This window comes from Candoia aspera, chromosome 8, assembly GCF_035149785.1.
Source record: "Candoia aspera isolate rCanAsp1 chromosome 8, rCanAsp1.hap2, whole genome shotgun sequence".
Classification (NCBI taxonomy): domain Eukaryota; kingdom Metazoa; phylum Chordata; class Lepidosauria; order Squamata; family Boidae; genus Candoia; species Candoia aspera.
The window spans coordinates 12,347,573-12,368,913 of NC_086160.1; the positions used below are offsets into that span (position 1 = coordinate 12,347,573).

General features: G+C 38.0%; 1 protein-coding gene across 2 annotated transcripts in view; it reads left to right on the forward strand.

Moving 5' to 3' along the window:
- KLF3 (KLF transcription factor 3) overlaps positions 1-21,341 on the forward strand; it is a 174,395-nt gene that overhangs the window by 8,745 nt on the left and 144,309 nt on the right. For both annotated transcript variants that reach the window (XR_010068443.1, XM_063310772.1), the window contains exon 2: positions 17,960-18,057. Coding sequence is in view for 1 of the 2 variants with exons in the window: in XM_063310772.1 (XP_063166842.1) it covers positions 18,001-18,057 (57 nt within the window). In the remaining variant the exon portion in view is untranslated. The remainder of the gene's footprint in view (positions 1-17,959; positions 18,058-21,341) is intronic.

Here is a 21,341-nt window from a genome sequence, read left to right on the forward strand (position 1 = left end):
CACTGGAAATGTATGTTATAATAAAATAGGATAAAAATATACAATTGGCAAGGATGCCATGGAATCTTAAATGGCAATGACAGGGCGGTATAAGCTATATCATGAGAGAGAAACCTCATGCTTGTTATCCTTAGAATTTTTTTTAAGTCAACTTTCTCCTGGTGTCAGAATTAGAAAAAAGTAGGGGCTAAGTAGATTTAAAGCATTATAGAAATGTAGTATGTACAGCCATCAAAGAACCCAGATCTATTGTTTCTCTGTATCAGATAATAAAAAGTTTCCTTGAAGTAGGCCTTCAAACAAGGGTCTCAGTAAATTAGTGCCTTTGCTAGGGGCCGCAGTGGCTCAGTGGTTAAGATGCTGAGTCAGAGGACCATTAAGGTCGGCAGCTCGGCAGTTCAAAATCCGAGCACAAGCCGTGTGACGGAGTAAGCTCCCGTCAACTTGTCCCAGCTCCTGCTAACCTAGCAGTTTGAAAGCATGCAAATGCAAGTAGATAAATAGGTACTACTTGGGTGGGAAAATAACAGGGACATGAAAGGAGCCCCCTCAGGCGTCCCCCGGGCAACAGTGATGTCACCGGCAAATCTTCTCAGTACAGAAGTGCCTTGGTAGGTGCTTCTGACACACACACAAAAAGTGTCTTTGCTAGTACTGTATCTAGTAAATTTAGACTTTCAAATTTACTTGAAAGTCACCCTTAGATTAATTTCTTCTGTATTCTTTGAACTTACGGAGTTCACTAAATATGGAGCTCACCAGTACTTTTCCAATAATGTTATGAAAGACAGTCAGTACATTAAAAAGGAAATGGCACATAAGTGGCATTGTAAGAACCATGCATGCCTAGGTTTTCCATAATCATCTTCATGGAAGAAGCAATTGAGTTCCATTTATTTTCCATCTTAACACACTTTCTAAAAAAACAGTGGATAGGCATGAATTACAACTCTGCAAAGCTCATGTCAAATAAGAAAATAAAACTGTTCCTTTGAATGTTCAGTGTTTATATAGGATTAAATTGTGTTTATGTCAGTATAAATATATTTCTTTGATGATGGCCATGGAGTTTATACTGCTAAATTAGACACTTTTTCTGAACATTGAAGGTTCTCAGATACTGTGCCCGGAGCTCTCCAGTGTTGTATTGTCTTGAAAATTCTGAAATTCGTCACGTCATGTCATTATGGACCTCTATTGCGCTGATACTTCTTTTTGAGATAATTTTGATTTTGTCTATTTTAGGGTGACACATATTTGAGCATTTCTTGTTTTTCATAACATTCTCTAAGTAAAAGATTTATCATTTCTGTGTTTTAAAGTAGTGTGTGATCTTTAGAGATTGGCATAATAAATTATTGAATTTATTTATTTATCCCATTTATATTTATATTATATAATTTATCCCATTCACTGGATTTCAAGTATAACGGGCAAAATCTCACTTAGGCTTCACCCCCAAATAATGAAGAAGTCTGTTGTTTCGAGAATAGTCCGGACAATTTATATAAATACTATATAAATTTATGTCAAATGGATAAATTATGTATACTGTACTACATAAATGTATGTGAAGTGAGTACATTTTATGTAAATTATGTACATTTGTATTTAACAGACATTTGGAAAAATCAGATACCCGTTGCCTTCCAGTTGTGGCCAAAATGTGTCTCCCATCCCTGCACTGGCTATAAATTCCAGTTAACATGAATCAGAAATTCAGTACATTTCTGTTAACCATCCTGGTTGGATTTAGCCTGTAAATCAATGTTTTATTGTAACATTAATTCTGTTAGTCATAGGAAGTTCTTTATAAAAAGAGAGAGGGAGTCTGTGCTGCCAACATGGAAGTGTTTTCATTCCAAAGACTAGTTGATTCCAGTCCATAATTTGGTACTTGGCAGGGTTAGTCTAAGGAATAAATTTAAATCTTCTCTATGCTAAGGTTTCATCCAGGGCCAAGGCTTCCTTATAGGGTTTCTAATAGCCATTGTTTACATGATCCAAGGGGATCCAGCATTAGCAGTTATATGAACAAAACAGACAGCTCCTGCTAGGGACTTTAAATTCAAAGGTTAGTCATAAGGAAGGACAGGGGGAAAGTGGTGTCCGTTACAAGCAGCTCAATACTTTAGGCATCTAGCCTCTGTGGGGAAAAGATCCAATTCATTTAATCATTTTTCTTGAATTCATCATCTTTCTTGTTTCTCTGTTCTTGTTTATTTTCGTTATTCGTACGTTGCTTCTTTCAGATTTTCCCATCTTACTCATATCAAGACAATGAATTCTTATCTGTTTCTGACTTACGTTACTTGTTTATTGTGTCAGTCAGTGTGAATGGATTTAGCACAGACATCCTAAATCACCTCCTCTTGTTAGCAGTAATATTGAGATTTGCAATATCCACAGTTAACATAAATCAAGAATTAATTAAACAGGAATTGAACTCTTTCATCCAGAGTTGTCCAATGAACTTGGTATGTGGCTAGTATAAAATGAAGTTTTGTTGGAAGGATGAAATTTGCTGTGAGGCGTGGGAGGAGTGATCAGAGTCCTGCCCCTTGTAACCAAGGCCCTGCCTCTTTTGTAAGTGTGATGTGTGCACAGTCCACGTAAAAGAGGGGCAGGGCTTCAGTGGCACAATTGGAGCCGCCATCTTGGTTTTTTTGACATCCACCTGCTCCCAGCATTTCCTATAGTGTACTGTTTGTATTAGCTTGAAATGTACATATTTTAATAAAAAATTATAGATTAATGTGAATTATTATACTTCTAGGAAATACAAATTGGTTTGTAATATTTATTTGATGATTGTTGCTTACCATTCAACTAGTACTTGAACTACTCAGTTCTGTGAAAGCTGTATTACGCTAAAATGAATCAGTTTCATATTAACATTTTGGGGTCCTGTTCAAGGACCACAGCATTTTGAGAGGAGAACTTCTGCTGTTTCTCAGCTCTGAGTGTTGTAAGGTCTGGGACTCTGACTTGTGATTTCCATGTATCTCCATTCATGGAAGTCCATTAGAAGCCATGATCACATCATGTGTATCAGGACATCATCACACACTGGATGCAAATTATGTGATTTGCATCAGTCACATTGGGACATACTTCTGTTCCTTTGCATGATGATGTAATAATGCATATAATGCCACCTGTACAGTACCACCTTTCCCATCCCCTCACTTTGATGGCCAATGTCTTCTAGGTTCTCTACATTTGGGGAGTTACTATCTAATTACCCCAGGCTTGGGACATGATTTACTCTGGATGCTATGCTCACATATCATGCTTATCAGAAGCAATAATTTATTGTGATGCTCAAAGATAGCCATTTTTTGCATAATTATCAACTACAAGCTCTGATAACAGAAAAATCAATGGCATTTGGAAACTCACTTCCATGAATCTTAATCTGACCTGGAAAATGTCAACGAAGATTGCAATTACTAAGAAGTGAGAGGAGAAAATTTGTTTGGGTTAAACTATCTCCAGTCACTGCATTCACCCATCAGCCTGGGTGAAAAGACACAGATGTCATAGTAGGAAAATAAGAACTGGTAAGATTTTGAGCAAGAAAATCACTAAAATGGAAAGGTTAAGCTGCTCTGGTTAAGCCCTCAGAGTCTTGAGGATTATTTCATGTTTTTTTAAAGAAAAATACATAAAAGGTATGTTTAATTGCAACATGAATTCAACCGAGTATAGAAAGAACAGAGGATATTCAGGTCCCATTGGGTTCAATGCCAGAGTTAACAAATCCCTTTAATAGAAAATTTGGCTGTTTAAAAAACAAAATGGAGAGGGATGTTTTAAAAAACCAGAACATGCAGCTTCACTCTGAGGTATGAATTGATGAAAACATCAGTTAGACTGACTTGAGTTTTTGGCATCATATACTACCAGTAGTCTTTCCTACTCATTCAGGGCTAGCAGTCAACTCTCAATCAGAGAATTTTAGAATTATATAGCATAAGGAGAAAGGGATCCTCTGAAAGCCACAGCCGAACACTGCATTTCTCAATTAATTGAAGCCCTATTTTTGAGTCCCATTCCTTCACTTTATGACTGAAATTGGATGGTGCCATTGCAATAACTACAAAGGCAAATTGGGGCCATCTAGAAATATGGAAGATTTCCTGGTACAAAAACATACATGTAAATTAAAAGTAGTACATTTTACTTATTTGCTGATTTGAAAATCACCAAAATCATGAATATAGCAATCTCAGCCTTGACAGCTTGGGAGATCCCATGTGGAAATCTCATGAGATTTTAGACATTTTACATATGAAACAAAATGGGGGAGGAATGGATAAGGGTGTCGTTTTGAGTTGCCATGGACACCTAGACTATAATATTCAGGTGGAAAGTTCTCCAGAAGTTCCTGCAATGAAGCCACTCCATATGCCTTGCCTACAAATCTTGACTAATACAAGCCACCTGTAGCAATAGAGGTCTGGTTTGTGCATCTCTTTCTTTTTAACCCCTTTTAATAAATTGATTAAAGCAGTTCTTTCTTCTCTGTTTCAAAAGGGAATAAACCCATACCATTCTGTATACTTCACTTGTTTTTAAATGTCTGCTTTTTCATCTTGTTCAATTTCATGCCTGTGTTTCTCAGTGGAAGCTGAAGCTTAAGACAGGAAGCCAGATAATTTTCTGCTCTGATAAGGAAGCTTATGGTCTCCTGGAACTGGCTGGAAGCTCTCAGTAAGGTTTCATAGATATCAACTTGGAAGATATTAACTTGCTTGCTAACTTGGATTTTTAAGCTGTTCTAGGCTAAAAGGACTCTGAGAGGCTTATATTCCTATCTTTCAATAGTAAGATTAAAAGAAAAAAAAAGGGTGGGAAACAGTATTAACAACATAACCATTAACAATTACAACTAAAATTTCTTCCATGGCTGTCTGTAACTGCAGATCTACCACCTTTTTAACAACTTTCTCTAAAAATGGAAGGTTGAAGATAGGACAATATTTACCTACTATTGCTGGGTTGAGTAATGGCTTCTTGAGAAGGGAGCATCCCACCTGTTTCTTCAAAGCAGGCAGGACCACCTCCTCTCTTAAAGATGAGTTAAGCACCTGATCCAGCCTTCTGTTACCTCCCTCAAGATGTTCACCAGTCAGGAAGGGCAGAGACCTAAACCACAGGGGGATCTAACCTCAAAGAGAACCTTGTTCAGAGTTTGGGATATAGGCTCAGTCATCAGTCACTTCCATTGCATTTGCACAACTGGCATCCAATTCCAGGCAATTCTGAACAATTTTATCCTGTAGAGGTCTTGAAAACTCCTCACTATGGCCCACTAAATGGCCTTCCATCCTATTTTTCTCTAACAGGGTCCAGTTGACTTAATTCACCAATTCTGTCAGGTGCAGCCCAAGAACAACAAAGAGTCAGTCCATTCAAACTCCATTTCCTTATTTGCTCATACTGTATAGACAGAATCTTGCCAGACTAAAGCTACTCTACCTAACCTAAGGGGAAATAACCTGGGAGGCTCTAGGGCGGGGCTATCCTGAACCTCTTTGTTTTCCCACCATTGCTTGCCAGACTGTGCCCCCGCTTATCTCCTCCACCTCCTTGGAATGTGCTCCCTCCTTCCTGAGAACCAGGGGCACCACCAAAATCCACCACATATTCACAGATTCAGAAACAGTGAAGAAATACTGACATTTCACTTTTGTTACTGATACTATGTAGGATTGAGCCCAAGCTATTAACCTGTGTTCAGTCTGATTTCATTCTTCATCTTCCACCACTCTTCTATCACATCATTTCCACACCTTCTCTCCAAAGTAAGGTGTTCCCCTCGAGCACGGAGAGGCCATTCAGATGCAATTCCATCCAAGGCCAATGTTGTCATACCATTCAGGTTGGCAACGAAAACTTCAGAAAAACAACTCACCAGGGTCTTGGGAATCTCACCAAGAACTCTCTGAAAATTAATTTGATCCATTAGACATGCAGGCAAGCTAGTCAAATAGGTAATCAGAGGGCCACTTAGATATAAGCACATACCAAACAAAATACTATGTAATACCAGTCATAGAAGAGTGAAGGTTTTTCATGGAAACTGCTAAATCAGATTTCTGGTAATAGTACAATCTCCATTAAAGAAAGACCACACAAACTTTCCCCCAACTTGTTGTTGTTGTTTATTCATTAAGTCACTTCCGACTCTTCGTGACTTCATGGACCAGCCCACGCCAGAGCTTCCTGTCGGTCGTCAACACCCCCAGCTCCCCCAGGGACGGGTCCGTCACCTCTAGAATATCATCCATCCATCTTGCACTTGGTCGGCCCCTCTTCCTTTTGCCTTCCACTCTCCCTAGCATCAGCACCTTCTCCAGGGTGTCCTGTCTTCTCATTATGTGGCCAAACTATTTCAGTTTTCCCTTTAATATCGTTCCCACAAGTGAGCAGTCTGGCTTTATTTCCTGGAGTATGGACTGGTTTGATCTTCTTGCAGTCCAAGGCACTCTCAGAATTTTCCTCCAACACCACAGTTCAAAAGCATCTATCTTCCTTCTCTCAGCCTTCCTTATGGTCCAGCTCTCGCAGCCATATGTTACTACAGGGAACACCATTGCTTTAACTATGCAGACCTTTGTTGTCAGTGTGATGTCTCTGCTCTTCACTATTTTATCAAGATTTGTCATTGCTACTCTCCCAAGGATTAAGCATCTTCTGATTTCCTGACTGCAGTCAGCATCTGCAGTAATCTTCGCACCTAGAAATACAAAGTCTTTCACTGCTTCTACATTTTCTCCCTCTATTTGCCAGTTATCAATCAAGCTGGTTGCCATAATCTTGGGGTTTTTTGAGGTTTAGCTGCAAGCCAGCTTTTGCACTTTCTTCTTTCACCTTCATCATAAGGCTCCTCAGTTCCTCTTCGCTTTCAGCCATCAGAGTGGTATCATCTGCATATCTGAGAGTGTTAATGTTTCTTCCAGCGATTCTAACTCCAGCCTTGGATTCCTCAAGCCCAGCATGTCACATGATGTGGTCTGCATACAAGTTGAATAGGTAGGATGAGAGTATACAGCCCTGCCGTACTCCTTTCCCAATCTTATACCAGTCTGTTGTTCCATGGTCTGTTCTTACTGTTGCTACTTGGTCATTATACAGATTCTTCAGGAGGCATACAAGATGACTTGGTATCCCCATACCACTAAGAACTTGCCACAATTTGTTATGGTCCACACAGTCAAAGGCTTTAGAATAGTCAATAAAACAGAAATAAATGTTTTTCTGAAACTCCCTGGCTTTTTCCATTATCCATCGGATATTGGCAATTTGGTCCCTAGTTCCTCTGCCTTTTCTAAACCCAGCTTGTGCATCTGGCAATTCTCGCTCCATGAATTGCTGAAGTCTACCTTGCAGGATCTTGAGCATTACCTTACTGGCATGTGAAATGAGTGCCACTGTTCAATAGTTTGAACATTCTTTAGTGTTCCCCTTTTTTGGTATGGGGATATAAGTTGATTTTTTCCAATCTGATGGCCATTCTTGTGTTTTCCAAATTTGCTGGCATATAGCATGCATTACCTTGACAGCATCATCTTGCAAGATTTTGAACAGTTCAGCTGGGATGCCGTCGTCTCCTGCTGCCTTGTTATTAGCAATGCTTCTTAAGGCCCACTCAACCTCACTCTTCAGGATGTCTGGCTCTAGCTCCCTGACCACACCATCAAAGCTATCCCTGATATTGTTATCCTTCCTATACAGGTCTTCTGTATATTCTTGCCACCTTTTCTTGATCTCTTCTTCTTCTGTTAGGTCCTTGCCATCTTTGTTTTTGATCATGCCCATTTTTGCCTGGAATTTACCTCCGATGTTTCTAATTTTCTGAAAGAGGTCTCTTTTCCTTCCTATTCTATTGTCTTCTTCCACTTCCGCGCATTGCTTGTTTAAAAATAATTCCTTATCTCTTCTGGCTAACCTCTGGAATTTTGCATTTAATTGGGCATATCTCCCCCTATCGCTGTTGCCTTTTGCTTTCCTTCTTTCTTGGGCTACTTCTAGTGTCTCAGCAGACAGCCATTTTGCCTTCTTGGTTTTCTCTTTCTTTGGGATGTATTTTGTTTGCCGCCTCCTGAACAATGTTGCAAACTTCTCCCAACTACTGCTAGGTATATCAGTAGGAACATCATATTTATAATCCGCTAACCTGTCTCAGGTTTAAACTAGTAACATTAAGCAGATAGCAACCTTGTCCTGTCTTCAACAAACATTTCTTATTGTTTAGTAGAACCAGAAGTATCTTGGCTATTTTTTTCCTTAGAATATAGCACAACTCTTTTGTGCTATCTTCTAGGCCCTGCAGTTCATCAATAAAATGTATATAATATTTTTATTTATATAATTTATAATTCTAAATTATAATTTATATAATATTAATATTAATCATTGGTTGTTTGTTATTTATTCACAGATACCTTTTTCTTTTCTTTTCATGGAGTATAAAAATAATATATTTTGACATTTCAGTAAAGTACAAATACATTTTAAGTAAAACTCAGTTTAACTGACCATCTGGAGAAAAAAATCATCAACTCCCAATGTCTGTTAAATCAGAAATTATATGGTTTGTATAAGTTTGCATTTGATGTCAAAATGACAGAAACTGACTGAAATGACATACAAATGTTGATTGCATTGTATTGTTTTTCTTTTCATCAACTTCTTTGTGCTAATAGATCCTTTTTTGTTCTCACAAAACTAACGATAAAAATGTGAAGGATTCAGCTAGATCACAGACACAATGGAATCATAGCGTGCACCGAGGACAAATCAGACAAATACTTCCTTTGTTTCATCTGTTCAGTTTTATTCAAGATCTGCTGAGGAATTTTGACTCAAATCCTAACTATGTAATCTTTCACGTTAAAGAATGTTTTCATTCTTAAGAAATAAAATGTGAATGGTATAAATAACTTAGTGGATGGACTAACTCTGTTTTAATGTTAGTTTATATTGCTTTTTCAGGGTAGTAATTGTTAAAGAAGGTCAATCTGTGATTTTTTTACACAATTCATGTTGCAGTAATTCTGATATGTTTAACACTTGTAGAATCTCAAAAAGTTTACTCAGCAAGTTAGTTTGTCTGAGCTCAGTGAGACTTAAAATATCTCCACATTCTGTTCACAATAGATCCGGCATAGAATCACAGAGTTTGAAAGAAGCCATCATCTGTCTTTGAATCTTCAGGCGCTGCGTTTCAGGATCCCAAGTTGGGATTCAGTCCCTAAAAAGGTTGAAGGGAAACCAGACTTATTCCCTCAGTTAATATGAGCTACCAATGAAAATGCATTTTTCAGCTAGTCACTCTTTTTCTCCTGATTTTTTTTCCCTTAAAACAAAGCAAAAACAGAATAAATTGTAGGAAAATAAAGAAGGGTACAACTTCAAGATAACAACAGCTGTATCCTTCATAAATACTGTAAAAGAAACTGTGGTTGGCAATCAAACCTTTATCTGAAAGTGTGTTGAATTCATTCACTTAAATCATTCTTCTACTATGTTTTTTCACTAACTCTCTCTCCCCCTCTCCCCCTCCCTCCCTCTAAATATAATTGGACTTTTTTGTGGGGGGAACAATCGAATTTTCTTAGTCTTTTAGAAAAGGCATAGTTTTGATATATGCAGTAACACGTTGGCCATGAGCAAGTTATTTTGTTCTCATTTCAGTAGCGTGCTTTTTAAAACTATTTTCTCTAAGTTGCACAAAACTGTGTTCTTGCCTCTATTTTAAGTTATATTTAAATATTTGTGCCAAAGCACTTAAAGAGTACTTTGTTAAACTATTTTGTTAAAAGTATTTGTTGGACTGATGAAGGAAAAGGAAATGTTTTCTTTTGATTTGCAGCCTCACTCTTGTGAGTTTTAAAACTCTAAAACTTAGTTTTAGGAATTTGAGAGCAATAAATAAGTGAATTTCACAATGCCACTGGAAGATGTTCCTTCTTCCTTCCTTCCTCATATGAAATGGGAATTAAGGAAATTGTATTTGCTGAAACATATTAGGCCTGTAGGAGCAAGCAAATAAGTGAGTGATCAAGATTGTAGTCTGGATAGGAAACAACAGGCTTCAACTGAACCCTGGCAAGACTGGGTGGCTTTGGGTTTTGGGTCCTACCAGTTCTAGGACTATGCCATCTTTGGTGCTGGATGGGGTAGCACTGCCCCAAAAAGACCCCGTGCACAACCTGAGGGCTCTTCTAGACTTGTGACTACTGATCGGAAAGCAGGTGGCAGTCGTGGCTAGGAGGGCTTTTGCACAGCTTCATGTTGTGTGCCAATTGCGCCCATTCATGGATCAGGAGGTTCTGCTCGTGGTCGCTCACGCCCTGGTCACCTCCCAATAGACTACTGTAATGCACTCTACATGGGGCTGCCCTTGAAGAGTATCTGGAAGCTTCAGCTGGTGCAGAATGTGGTGGCACAAGTGCCCCTAGAACAGCATGCATTATACCTCTGCTCCGCAAGCTACAATGGTTACCAGTTTGCTTCCGGGTCCAATTCAAGGTGCTGATTTTGACCTTTAAAGCCCTTCATGGCATGGGGCTGGGTTATTTGAGGGACCGCCTCTTCCTGATTACATCCCCTCAGATCTGGCAGAAGAGGCATCGTCTGCTAAAGAGCTACACTACATTTGGTGGGACACAGGAGACAGGCCTTTTCTGCCATGGCGCCCACCTGATGGAACATCATCCCCCGAGGTGAGGTTGGCTCCATCCCTGTTAATTTTTTGTAAGTCCCCCAAAACTTGGTTATGTCGTCAGGCCTGGGGTCCCCAGGGAACGGTGAATTCCTGAGGTGGCTTCATTGCTATTAATATCTATTGCCCTCTCCCCAACTTTTAATCATAATTTTAATATTTTTTACTTGTTAATTGTTTTTATATCACTGTCCTATAGTTTTTTATTGTACGCCATCCAGAGACATGTTTTATGAGATAGGCGGCTCTATAAATATGATGAATAAACAAATAAATAAATGAAATGAAATCTGTTCTTGCTTTTGCTGAATCTGGTTCTGTCTCTTCAGCACAGAAAGGACTTTCAGCACAGATTTAACTTTTCCTTCACTGACTTGTTCTCTCATTGCTATCAGACCTATGCCTTAGGATTTTGTTTGATTTTACCTTTCTTCCTGTCCTTATTTGCATACAAAACCAATTTCTTCACTCAGCTTGCTGAAGTACAGGGTGTGAGCAAAATCTTATCAAAGCTGTGTCCTGTTTGGACAAGTTGCCTTGCCTTGGCATAAATCCATAGGGTGGAGAGGCAGGGAGGAGGCAGGAAAATAAAACTGTGTGGGGGTTTTTTAACATGAGGGGCAGGACTCTTTTCTTAAGGGAGCCTTGTCAATTATTTGATTTCTTATTAATACAATCTATAATTATCCATTTATAAAACGTAGTGTATCAGAGTTTTTTGTTTTTGTTTTACTTGGCATACTTATTTTACCTTGAGGCAGTTGCAGTTTCTACAGTGTTGCCGAATTGCTTTTGGAAAGAAAAAGGTAACTCTGGACTGCAAAAAAAGGTTAATTAGAAATCAAATCCATTGAGGAAAAGACCATTTTCAAAAGGGAAGAAATGTAAGCCTCGGTCTTTGTCTTAACATTTGGCAAAGCTCTTAAGTGCACCAGTGGCTGGCTTGTGATCAGCAAGTATGAATTTTAAAGTATTTTACCATATCAGCTCTAAGTTACCAGCAGAGTTAGAGCTTTGAATATATGGTATATACAAGACTTAAGCAAAACCATATTTAACCACTTAGCATAAGTACTTAGGTTTTTGCTTTTTAAGTTCATATCAACCCCGTCTTGCATAAACCATGCAGCTGCTGAACAAACAGCAGCAGCCCGGGGAGGGGGATCACATCCTCCACCAGGGAAGAGGAAAGTTTTATAAGCTGTTGACTTTCAATTTCTGTCTGTAGATGCCACTATTATGGGATTTATAAGAGTTGTATCTATCTGGAGAGTAGGTACGGTCAAAGTCTTGCTGAGGTTATCTGTCCGTTGTATATCTTTCCATTTTCTGCTACTTCAAAGGCCTGGGTGAGATCTGCATTGCAGAGTGGACGCGTCTCTTCTTCCCTTTTCCAGTTCTTGACTCCTTTCATATATTTATTTCACTTACGGTATTTATTATTTTATTTGAAGCAGACAGGTCCCAGGAGTTACAGTATATAAAAAAAATTAAAGTATATAAAAATGAAATAGCAAATGAAAAGATTGGAGATGCTCACCCATCATCATCTTGAGGCCACCCTTCCATCTTGAGGCCACCCTTGAGTACTTTGTTCCTAAACCTGTTAGCGCTAGATTATTTTCCATACTTGAATTTCTTCTTTATTGATGAGGTCCAGAAGATCCACCACCACCAACTCTTATAGGCAGACGAAGTCAGCTAGCACAGAGACATGGATGACTAGGAATCCCATGAGTATGCTCTCAGTGCATGTCTTTTGCAGCAGCTACAAGCATGGAATTCTCAATACATTTTTAGTGATTGATCACCTGAAAGCCTCTTGCTTATGTGAGGTAGCCCTAAGGCAGCCAAGTGTTCTGAATCACAAAAAGAATAAACTGAAACTGAAATAAATGTCACTGCTGTAATGCTTGCATAATGCAGGGAGCTAAACCTTGAGAGTGTTCAGCAAAAGTACAAAAGTTCAACCTTCTCTTAGGGCTGAAAGTCTATTCATTAAAGAGTCTATTCTATCAAGCTAAAGCATAAACGGTTTGATAGGAGTGGTTTGTTTCAATCAGAACTGGGTATATGTAGAACACTACCATTGCATGTAAGTACACATGTGCTTGTCTAAATGCAGGAGACATAACTGAATGCACAGTGACTCCCAAAGTGCACCCTGATCTTTCTAGAACCCTCTAGGGAAAGCCATTGAAATGAATATTCTAATATAATTAAGCAGAAATTAATAAAGATATATGATATAATCTTGCTAACTGTCATGCCGTTTAGTTTTTGCACTTCTTTGTCCCGACCCTACCTATTGTTTAGAGGTACAGCCCATGGCCTGTGCAACCCTCAGTTACTCAGAATTGTGCACCCTGGTTTTGTGGTTTGATATCCTTTGTACATAGGGGGTACACAGGGGCTCTGAAGAAGCAATTACCTTAATGAAGTCCTACCTCTGCTTGGTTGTCTACCCCCCATAGATCTGGTGGAAGATAAATTTCATTGTCAAACTGTTAATGGAAATGTATCAAGAAGTAAGATGCTTTTCTTACCATTCATGAGAAGGTATCAGGTGAACTTCCTTATTCCATAGTCTGGAATGTCCTCCTATAAGATGTGCACAAGTTGTGCAAGCTTCAGCAGTGTTTGGCACCTGGATAAGTTTTATTTTTTATTTATTCTTCGTAAGTAATTAATGGCCTTTATAACAAATGCAATTAAACTTGTGGGTGGTTGTTTTCTCTGGTGATTGTGTTTTCATGCATTGATGTTTATTATGATAAATATAGTTCCTTATTTATATCAGGGTGGGATATTTCATCTGGCGCGGTCCAGGAAGCAGGCCTTCTCTGCGGTGGCCCCCGCCCTCTGGAACATCTTGCCCCCGGAGGTGAGGCAGGCCCCTTCACTCCCGACCTTCCGGAAGGCCCTGAAGACCTGGTTCTGCCGCCTCGCCTGGGGTGGGAAGGGCAACAGCTCTTCCTGGGGGTGGCTGGTGACGTAGAGTTCTCCCTACCGAATGGAAATTTCCCACTTGGATTCCGTATTTATATTTATTTATTATTTTAGTATTGTAGGTGTTGATTCGGTGATTTTGTGATGTCGAGGTTTTAAGGAAAATTTTATTGTAAACTCCCCAGAGTCCCCCTTTTGGGGGAAGGCTGGCGGTAATAGAAATGTGAATAATAAATAAATAAATGCATTACGGACCCCGTCTGTAACAGAATTTCATCTGGCGGGGTCCAGGAGGCGGGCCTTCTCTGCAGTGGCCCCCGCCCTTTGGAACATCTTGCCCCCGGAGGTGAGGCAGGCCCCTTCACGCCTGACCTTCCGGAAGGCCCTGAAGACCTGGTTCTGCCGTCTCGCCTAGGGCAGGAAAGCAAATAACCATTCTTGGCGGTGGCTCGCACCCTAGAGTCCCTCCCACCAGCCTGGATTTTACATCTCTCTTGGATTTTATTTATTTGTTGTGTTTTATCATAACTGTTTTATGTGGGATTTTATTGTAAACTGCCCAGAGTCCCTCTTCTGGGCGAGATGGGTGGTGGCTAAATTTGAGTAATAAATAAATAAAATAAATAAATATAAACAGATTTTTTTAAATTCTAGCATTTATTCCTGGTGTCTTTAATTAAAGCACCCATGATAACGGGGCCATGAAAAACATCTGCTTTACATTTTGAATACTTCCTGTAAACTGGTGTACATAGTTCTGGATTGGATGGATCATTGTCGCCTGATTCGTCACCTACTGAAAATGCTCTCCTTGATAGTTACACGCTGTGGACAAAGTAGGCTCATAAGTCAGATGAGAACATACCATTCTACAGATATTTTGGATGAATTCTGTTTTGCATTCATCTTCCTTAGCTTGAATAATAGCAAAGCCGAATCTGTTATAGGTTCACTTGATGTTTTATGAAAGACACTCCATATATTGTGATTAATCATTAATGTTATACTTAGGAACTTCTGAGCTTACATTTTTAATTTTGAAAATACTTAGTTTGAAATGATGCTCTTCTATTTATTGGTTGACATCCTGAAGGGAGTTCAAACATTTTATCTCTGTACTGAATATTCCACAGGGTTGGCTTTTATATATTTCTAGCGCCACCTATGGATGCAAACAAACTATGCCATGTGGACGGCTGAACATTTCGGGGACCGAATGAACGAATGAACTTATTATAATGTAATAGACAGTAGTTGTGCATTTGAAGTTCTGCAAAAATCGTGCTGCAGATATGTTGCATAATGTCTGTGCTACATTCATTCTGGAAATGCTAATTGCTATGCTTTGAAAATAAAATCACAACCCCCTTAGTTTCACCTTTCATAATTCAGGAAGTGGGTTTCAAGATCACTTAGGTTATTTCCACTTTTAAAAATTCTCTTTTCACAGTTTGTGTGTGATGCCTCCACCATGAAAAATATTGCCAGTCCCTGGTTTCGAATTAGCAGTGCATCAGGTCACAAAATACTGTTCATGATTAAAAGGTACAGACCTCAGAATACCAAGTCCCGGCCTCAGTTCTCAACTGATTTTATTACGGTCACTGACCAGTACAAAGTCCCAGCCTAGAACACTTGCATATAGTTACGTATATAATATGATATGTACATTTATTATATAAATATAAGATGAGATATAAGATAATATTGGCAGTGTTAGGCATAATCAAAAGAATATTTAAAATAAAACTTTTGCTGCTGTTTTAAGAATAGTACTCATTAGACCTTTTGAATGACACTTTTTCTAGTGGTTCTCCTTAGCTCTAGACTAGTATTCAGCAGGGCTTTTGAAGAACTTTTTCTTTTCCTAATGATTTGCCTTGAACAGCATTTGAGAGCTTTATTTTGCGTTCTTCAGCCACAGACACCACTCCTGCCCTTTTTACAGTTGTAATATTAGAAAGAAGGGCCTGGCCAGCACCTCCCTCTTCCTAAACATCATTTATACCAGACATATTGGAAGCAATAACTGTATTATGTTCTCTAAAGACTTGGTCCCGTTAATTCTCATCATCTTGGCTCAGTTATTTGTTGCTGAAAGACTTCCCATTTTATACCAATAAGGCATTTTGGTATATTCCCTCAGCCTTCCAGATTTGTGGTAAGAATAATAACTACAAAGTCAGTTGTTAAAACAATGCAATCCAGAAATAATATTTATAAAAGAAATGGTATGGGCAACCTTCTGTGCCTTGCTAATAGTTTTCCACATCCCCAGTATTTGGCTACTTCCGATACTCTTGCTATTATTGCTACCAATAAAAATAGTTGTGTACACTACACACATATACACACACGCTACCTCAGACAGTCAGCATGTGGTGGTTACGTTGCACCTCACAACAGAGGTGGTAGGAGTGATATTCGTTTCACATATCTGTGCCCTTTATGTTTAAGTGGGTTTTGTTGCTTTAAATCATCTTTGATTGGGACCTTCCAGACTTTGAAGATACAGATGACATAAAAATAGTGTAAGGTAAAGGTAAAGGTTTCCCTTGACGTAAAGTCCAGTCGTGTCCGACTCTAGGGGGTGGTGCTCATCTCCGTTTCTAAGCCTTAGAGCCGGCGTTGTCCCTAGGGACACTTCCGGGTCATGTGGCCAGCATGACTCACGGAACGCCGTTACCTTCCCGCCGAAGCGGTACCAATTAATCTACTCACATTTGCATGTTTTTGAACTGCTTGGTGTGCAGGAGCTGGGACTAGCAACGGGAGCTCACCCCGTCGCGCGGTTTCGAACCGCCGACCTTCCGATCGGCAGCTCAGCGGTTTAACCCGCAGCGCCACCGCGTCCCCTAAAAATAGTGTAGGTAGGGGAAAAAAAGACAAAAATGGCCTGCAAGCTTGTGACATCCATGCATTTTTAACTCTATATTCTTAATGCAGTGCTGGGATAATATTCTTTTATTTCTAAAATTCTTCATTCGGTATCGAGAAAGCTTCCAGCTTCCATGCTTCGTAAGACTTTTCTTTAACGGCCTGATCTCATGAACATGGACCCACGTATTGTATATGCAGATGAAGGCTCAATCTCATTCACCACAAAACCTCGTGAATAGCGCACTGGCGATGCTCTTATGAAGCTTATTTATAAATGAAGATCCAGAATTCCCTTTTTTTTTTTTTTTTTTTTGAGATTAGGATAACAGCCCATCTGGGAAATATGAGACAAGGTCATTTCATATGGAACCAGTCAAAATGTAGGAGTGGCATCATTTCATCTGAATTAAACTGAAGGCGCATTACACTTTCTACAATTGCAGCAAACGTAATTACTGAGTTGTCCTATTTCATATACTTCCTTTTTAGAATAATCGCATCATTAGTTCTTATTCCTCCTTCTGTGGGCTGATTTTTTCCTAGTTAATTACTCCTCATTTTTCCTTTTCTAAATAAAAAGGAAGTTCTTCTTTTCTATGAACAGAAACGATTGTTATTGACAACTATTTTGGTTCTGTCCTTTCCTGAATATAACATTGTTTCTGTATGTCTTATTTACAGAAATAAATATTGGAAATGACATATAATTTTTACTCTGTATTAGAAAAATTATCTTATTATTTAAGGATTTAAACTTCTTCTTAGAAGGAATAGAGCAGCAGGAATCCCTATTTTCCATATTTCACATCTCTTCTGGAATTATCCCAAGCTAGTTTGATGAGGGCTGTGGTCCAACACAAGTGATGGTCACAAAGTTAGAAAAAGTTTATCTAATGCAGGGATAGGTACCTGACGAAGCCCAGTCTCATTTTTGCATATGTATACCCTCACCAAATGGTTGCACCAACAAAATGCAGCATCCAACTACTGAATAACAATGATACATTGTAAAATAGGGGGCTAGGGTTCCGGGAAATCAATTCATTTTTACCTTGTAAAATCTCAAACCCTAAGGTGTTCCATCATTGTATCTATACCATGTTTCTTGTGGCTCATGGCTATTAAAAATCGTTTTAAAATGTGTGTCCTTTCCCAACATTTCATTTTGTTATCATGTTTTTTAAGGGATACTGGGTTTTGAATTTTAACATGTTAGCGTCATAAACCAGAAACTATTAAGAAATATTTTTAGTTTTTGAAAATGTATTCTGGTTTTTAATGGATTGTTGATTGCTGTAATCCACAGCTGAAATTCACTTATTAATGCTATATACCATACTTAAATGATGTAAAATATAAATTACAACTGTCCTGCTTTTTTTCCTCTGTTTTTAGAATCCCGGGTATCTACACCACAAGTTGGGTGACAAAAGAAGATGCTAATGTTTGACCCAGTCCCTATCAAACAAGAAGCAATGGAACCAGTTCCAGTGGTCAGTATTTAAAAATAGTATAAATATTAATATCTATTCTCATTACATTGTAATCAGGCTATTTGTAATCCCAACTGACCTAAGTTTCCTGGCTTCATAAACACCAGAAAATTCTAATAATATCTTCTGAAAAATATTGCTACTCATAATATCCAGATTTATCAGAATGTTACAGACAATCACTTTTTTCTGGCAGAAATGTTCTTCTTTATAATTGCCATTAGCAGGCAAAAATTCAACAGTTTTCTTGAAAGGGATGGAATAATGTGGAAAAGCTTTGTCCGTTGGATTTTTACTTGCAATTGAGTTGTTAAGGACAAGCACTCCTCTCTGAAAACAAGTTGAAAATAATGTACTAAAATTTCCTTTTTTCCATATTAGCATATTGTTTCATATTAAACTTTTTGTGTGTTTTCCTGTTTTACTTTTTGCGTTGAGGATTAATAGTTTCTTCCCAACCTACATAGAGGATATAGGAAAGTACCATTTAGTATTATTCAAGAAAGTAAGTTTGCTTTTGTAAGGCAAATTGGCTGCTGTAACCCTGTTTGTCTCTACATACTTGGAAAATAGTTGCAAAGGGAAGAATTGACAGATTTGCATTTGAGGGAGTTCTGGTCTTGAAAAGCTTATACTATTAGGTCATCTTTGTGTGTTATGGATATTCCTAGCAGTATATAAGATGTAAAGGTCACTTTGAAACAAAGATGAAATAGATGTTTGTTAGAAAGTATCCAAGCTATAGTGCTCAGTGGTTCTTGTTGTTTTTAAGAAAAAAAATTCACAAGAAATCAGTACTTTTATTATTTGGATGTACTTTATAAAAATGAATTAATTCCTGTAGTCGTAAAAACAAGCAAGGTCCAGAGTACCATTCTAGTAAGAAACCAGAAATAATTTGCTGGAGGTCGTTGAGATTTAGTGCATGTAATCAATTCAGCCCTTTTAGGGCAGTAACTTTAAATTGTGTTGCCATTCAAGTACTTTGGGAAGGATTGCTACCAAACTGGTATGGAGTGCCCAGTTTCAATGGCACTTACAACAGCTCAAAACATATGCAGTGTAAGCTGTATAATGTGATCATTAGCCAGTAATGTTAATCAGCTACAAAAGGAGATGAGCAGGTTTTTGCATCACTAATTTAGTAATTCATAAATGATGGGTCCAAAAGGCAAAGGTGGCAGTAATGCATAGAATACTGCAAAAAGTCTACCAAACCCTACTTTTCCCAACTTATTCATTGATTCAGTTCATATGGCCACCTGCATTCATTTTGCAACTGTGGGTGCTTAAGAACCATAATCAATCAAGAATAGTTTAAAATAACACATTGTACTCAAGGCAACTCATAAAATATGACAATCATGCTCCTGAAGATGGGCCACCCCCAGCATCCTAGTAATATTGTTCTTCCAAACTGGGCAGTAAATTCCCATGGAATTCTAAAATACATCTGGTGCTAACCATGCATAAGCCCTGCATCTCTCATTTCAGCCCAGATTTCAGCTTTTCTATTCCTTTTTGACTAATATGACAGCCACCTTCATTCTTTCTCTGGTGGGCTGACATTTCCTGAGTGTCAGAGAAAATGAGAGTATTTGTTGAGTATTAGCTTCATCACGGGATATGGTTTTAAAAGATTTTACTACATTTGAAAAGTAGGGGGACTCTCCCGAGGGATTTTGTCATCTCTTTATCAAAGTAGGAAACAACTAATGTGATTTTTTTTTCATGTTGGAATAAGCACTGTTTTCATATCACTGGAGTTGACGGCAAGACAATTTGCTAAGCAGTAACAGCATCAAATGCCTGTGCTGTATGACTACATCCAGAAGGCATTCATGGGGTTGAAGAGCAAGATATCCATAAACAAAATAATATCCCATTTGTCATAACAAATCATGGCTTACTGTTTGTTGTTAGAGTGCATCCTTTCATCATATAAGTGAATGCTTAGTATGTCGCTGCTTTAAAATCTATGAGTTCTTAAAACCCTTTAGCGATCAGTATTTCACAAACATAAAACTGCTTCTTTATGAGACCAGCAACCTGTGGGTGTTAATCACGAAAGTTGTCTGTTTAGTAAGGCTATGTGACAAAGGAGAAATGAAGCAACTTCCAAATTATTTTGATTGTATTGTTTTCCAGTTTACATGCCTTTGAAAAGCAATCTTAGTCAGCATAATCCTGGAAAAGTTCTGGCACATGATTGCTTAAAAAACTGATGATATAATGTAGAGATTGAGCTTCATAAATAGCTAGTTATTCTCTGGCACAGCCATAGCTTTTGTTTGCATACTTGATTATTGAGTTTGCAGATATTTTTGCCATTGTTTTTGTATAGTATAGTCACATCAAAAAATACTCTGCCTTGTTTCTGTGAGAAAATAGATAACTGTCACACTTTAAATCATATAAAATTATAACATTTAAAGCCATATTTAAAAAATGTGTAGTGGTATCTTTGAAAACACCAAGACATTTATTCTAGCTTAATCTTTTTTTTTCTTCTAGAGTTCATTTTATTGTATGTTAGGTTGTACAAGTGGACCTGCTGAGTTTGTAAGAGACAATCTTACAAAGTTTGTAAATGAGAAGGAATAAGCAGTGGTTAACTGCAGTTTATATCTGGTATGTAGGTGAAGGTGTGCTTAAAATCAACAAAAAAAAGTCATTTCTAAACCACATGTTTTCTACCCTTTGTAGAAGGGTAGATGACTTAATATTAGGTATGTATCAGTGATATTATAAGAGGCTATAAAGCTGGCTTATTCCTCTGCTAGGATGTTAGGAGTCCAAGCAGTCTAACAACTTTCAGTACAGATGTCTGAATTTACAGATGGTGCTTAATATGTCAACATAGTCATACCATGAAAATCCTTTATTTCAAGCTGTCTAAGGAAAAGGTTGAATCCTTAATAAATTTCATATATTTATATGTTTATTCCACATCCCAAAATTAGTACTGAAGTCCAAATTAGACTTAAAGTTAAAGTGTTCCATATGTGATTTATTATCCAGTAAAGTTTTTATTTAACTTGAAAATTTCATTTGATTTTCAATATATTGTTTTAAATGTTAGAGTGTGCATATAATTCAGAGTTTATTCTGGCTATAGCCTCATACGGTATTTTGTCTTATATAAGTATAAGACAATAATCCTAAACATACATGCTTGCAGTGTAAATATTACTGAACAGAATAGAAATTTCATCTGGTAAGTAACATGAGCTTGAACACTTACATAGATAGTCTGACCCTAAGGTCAATGAATTGAAGGTATT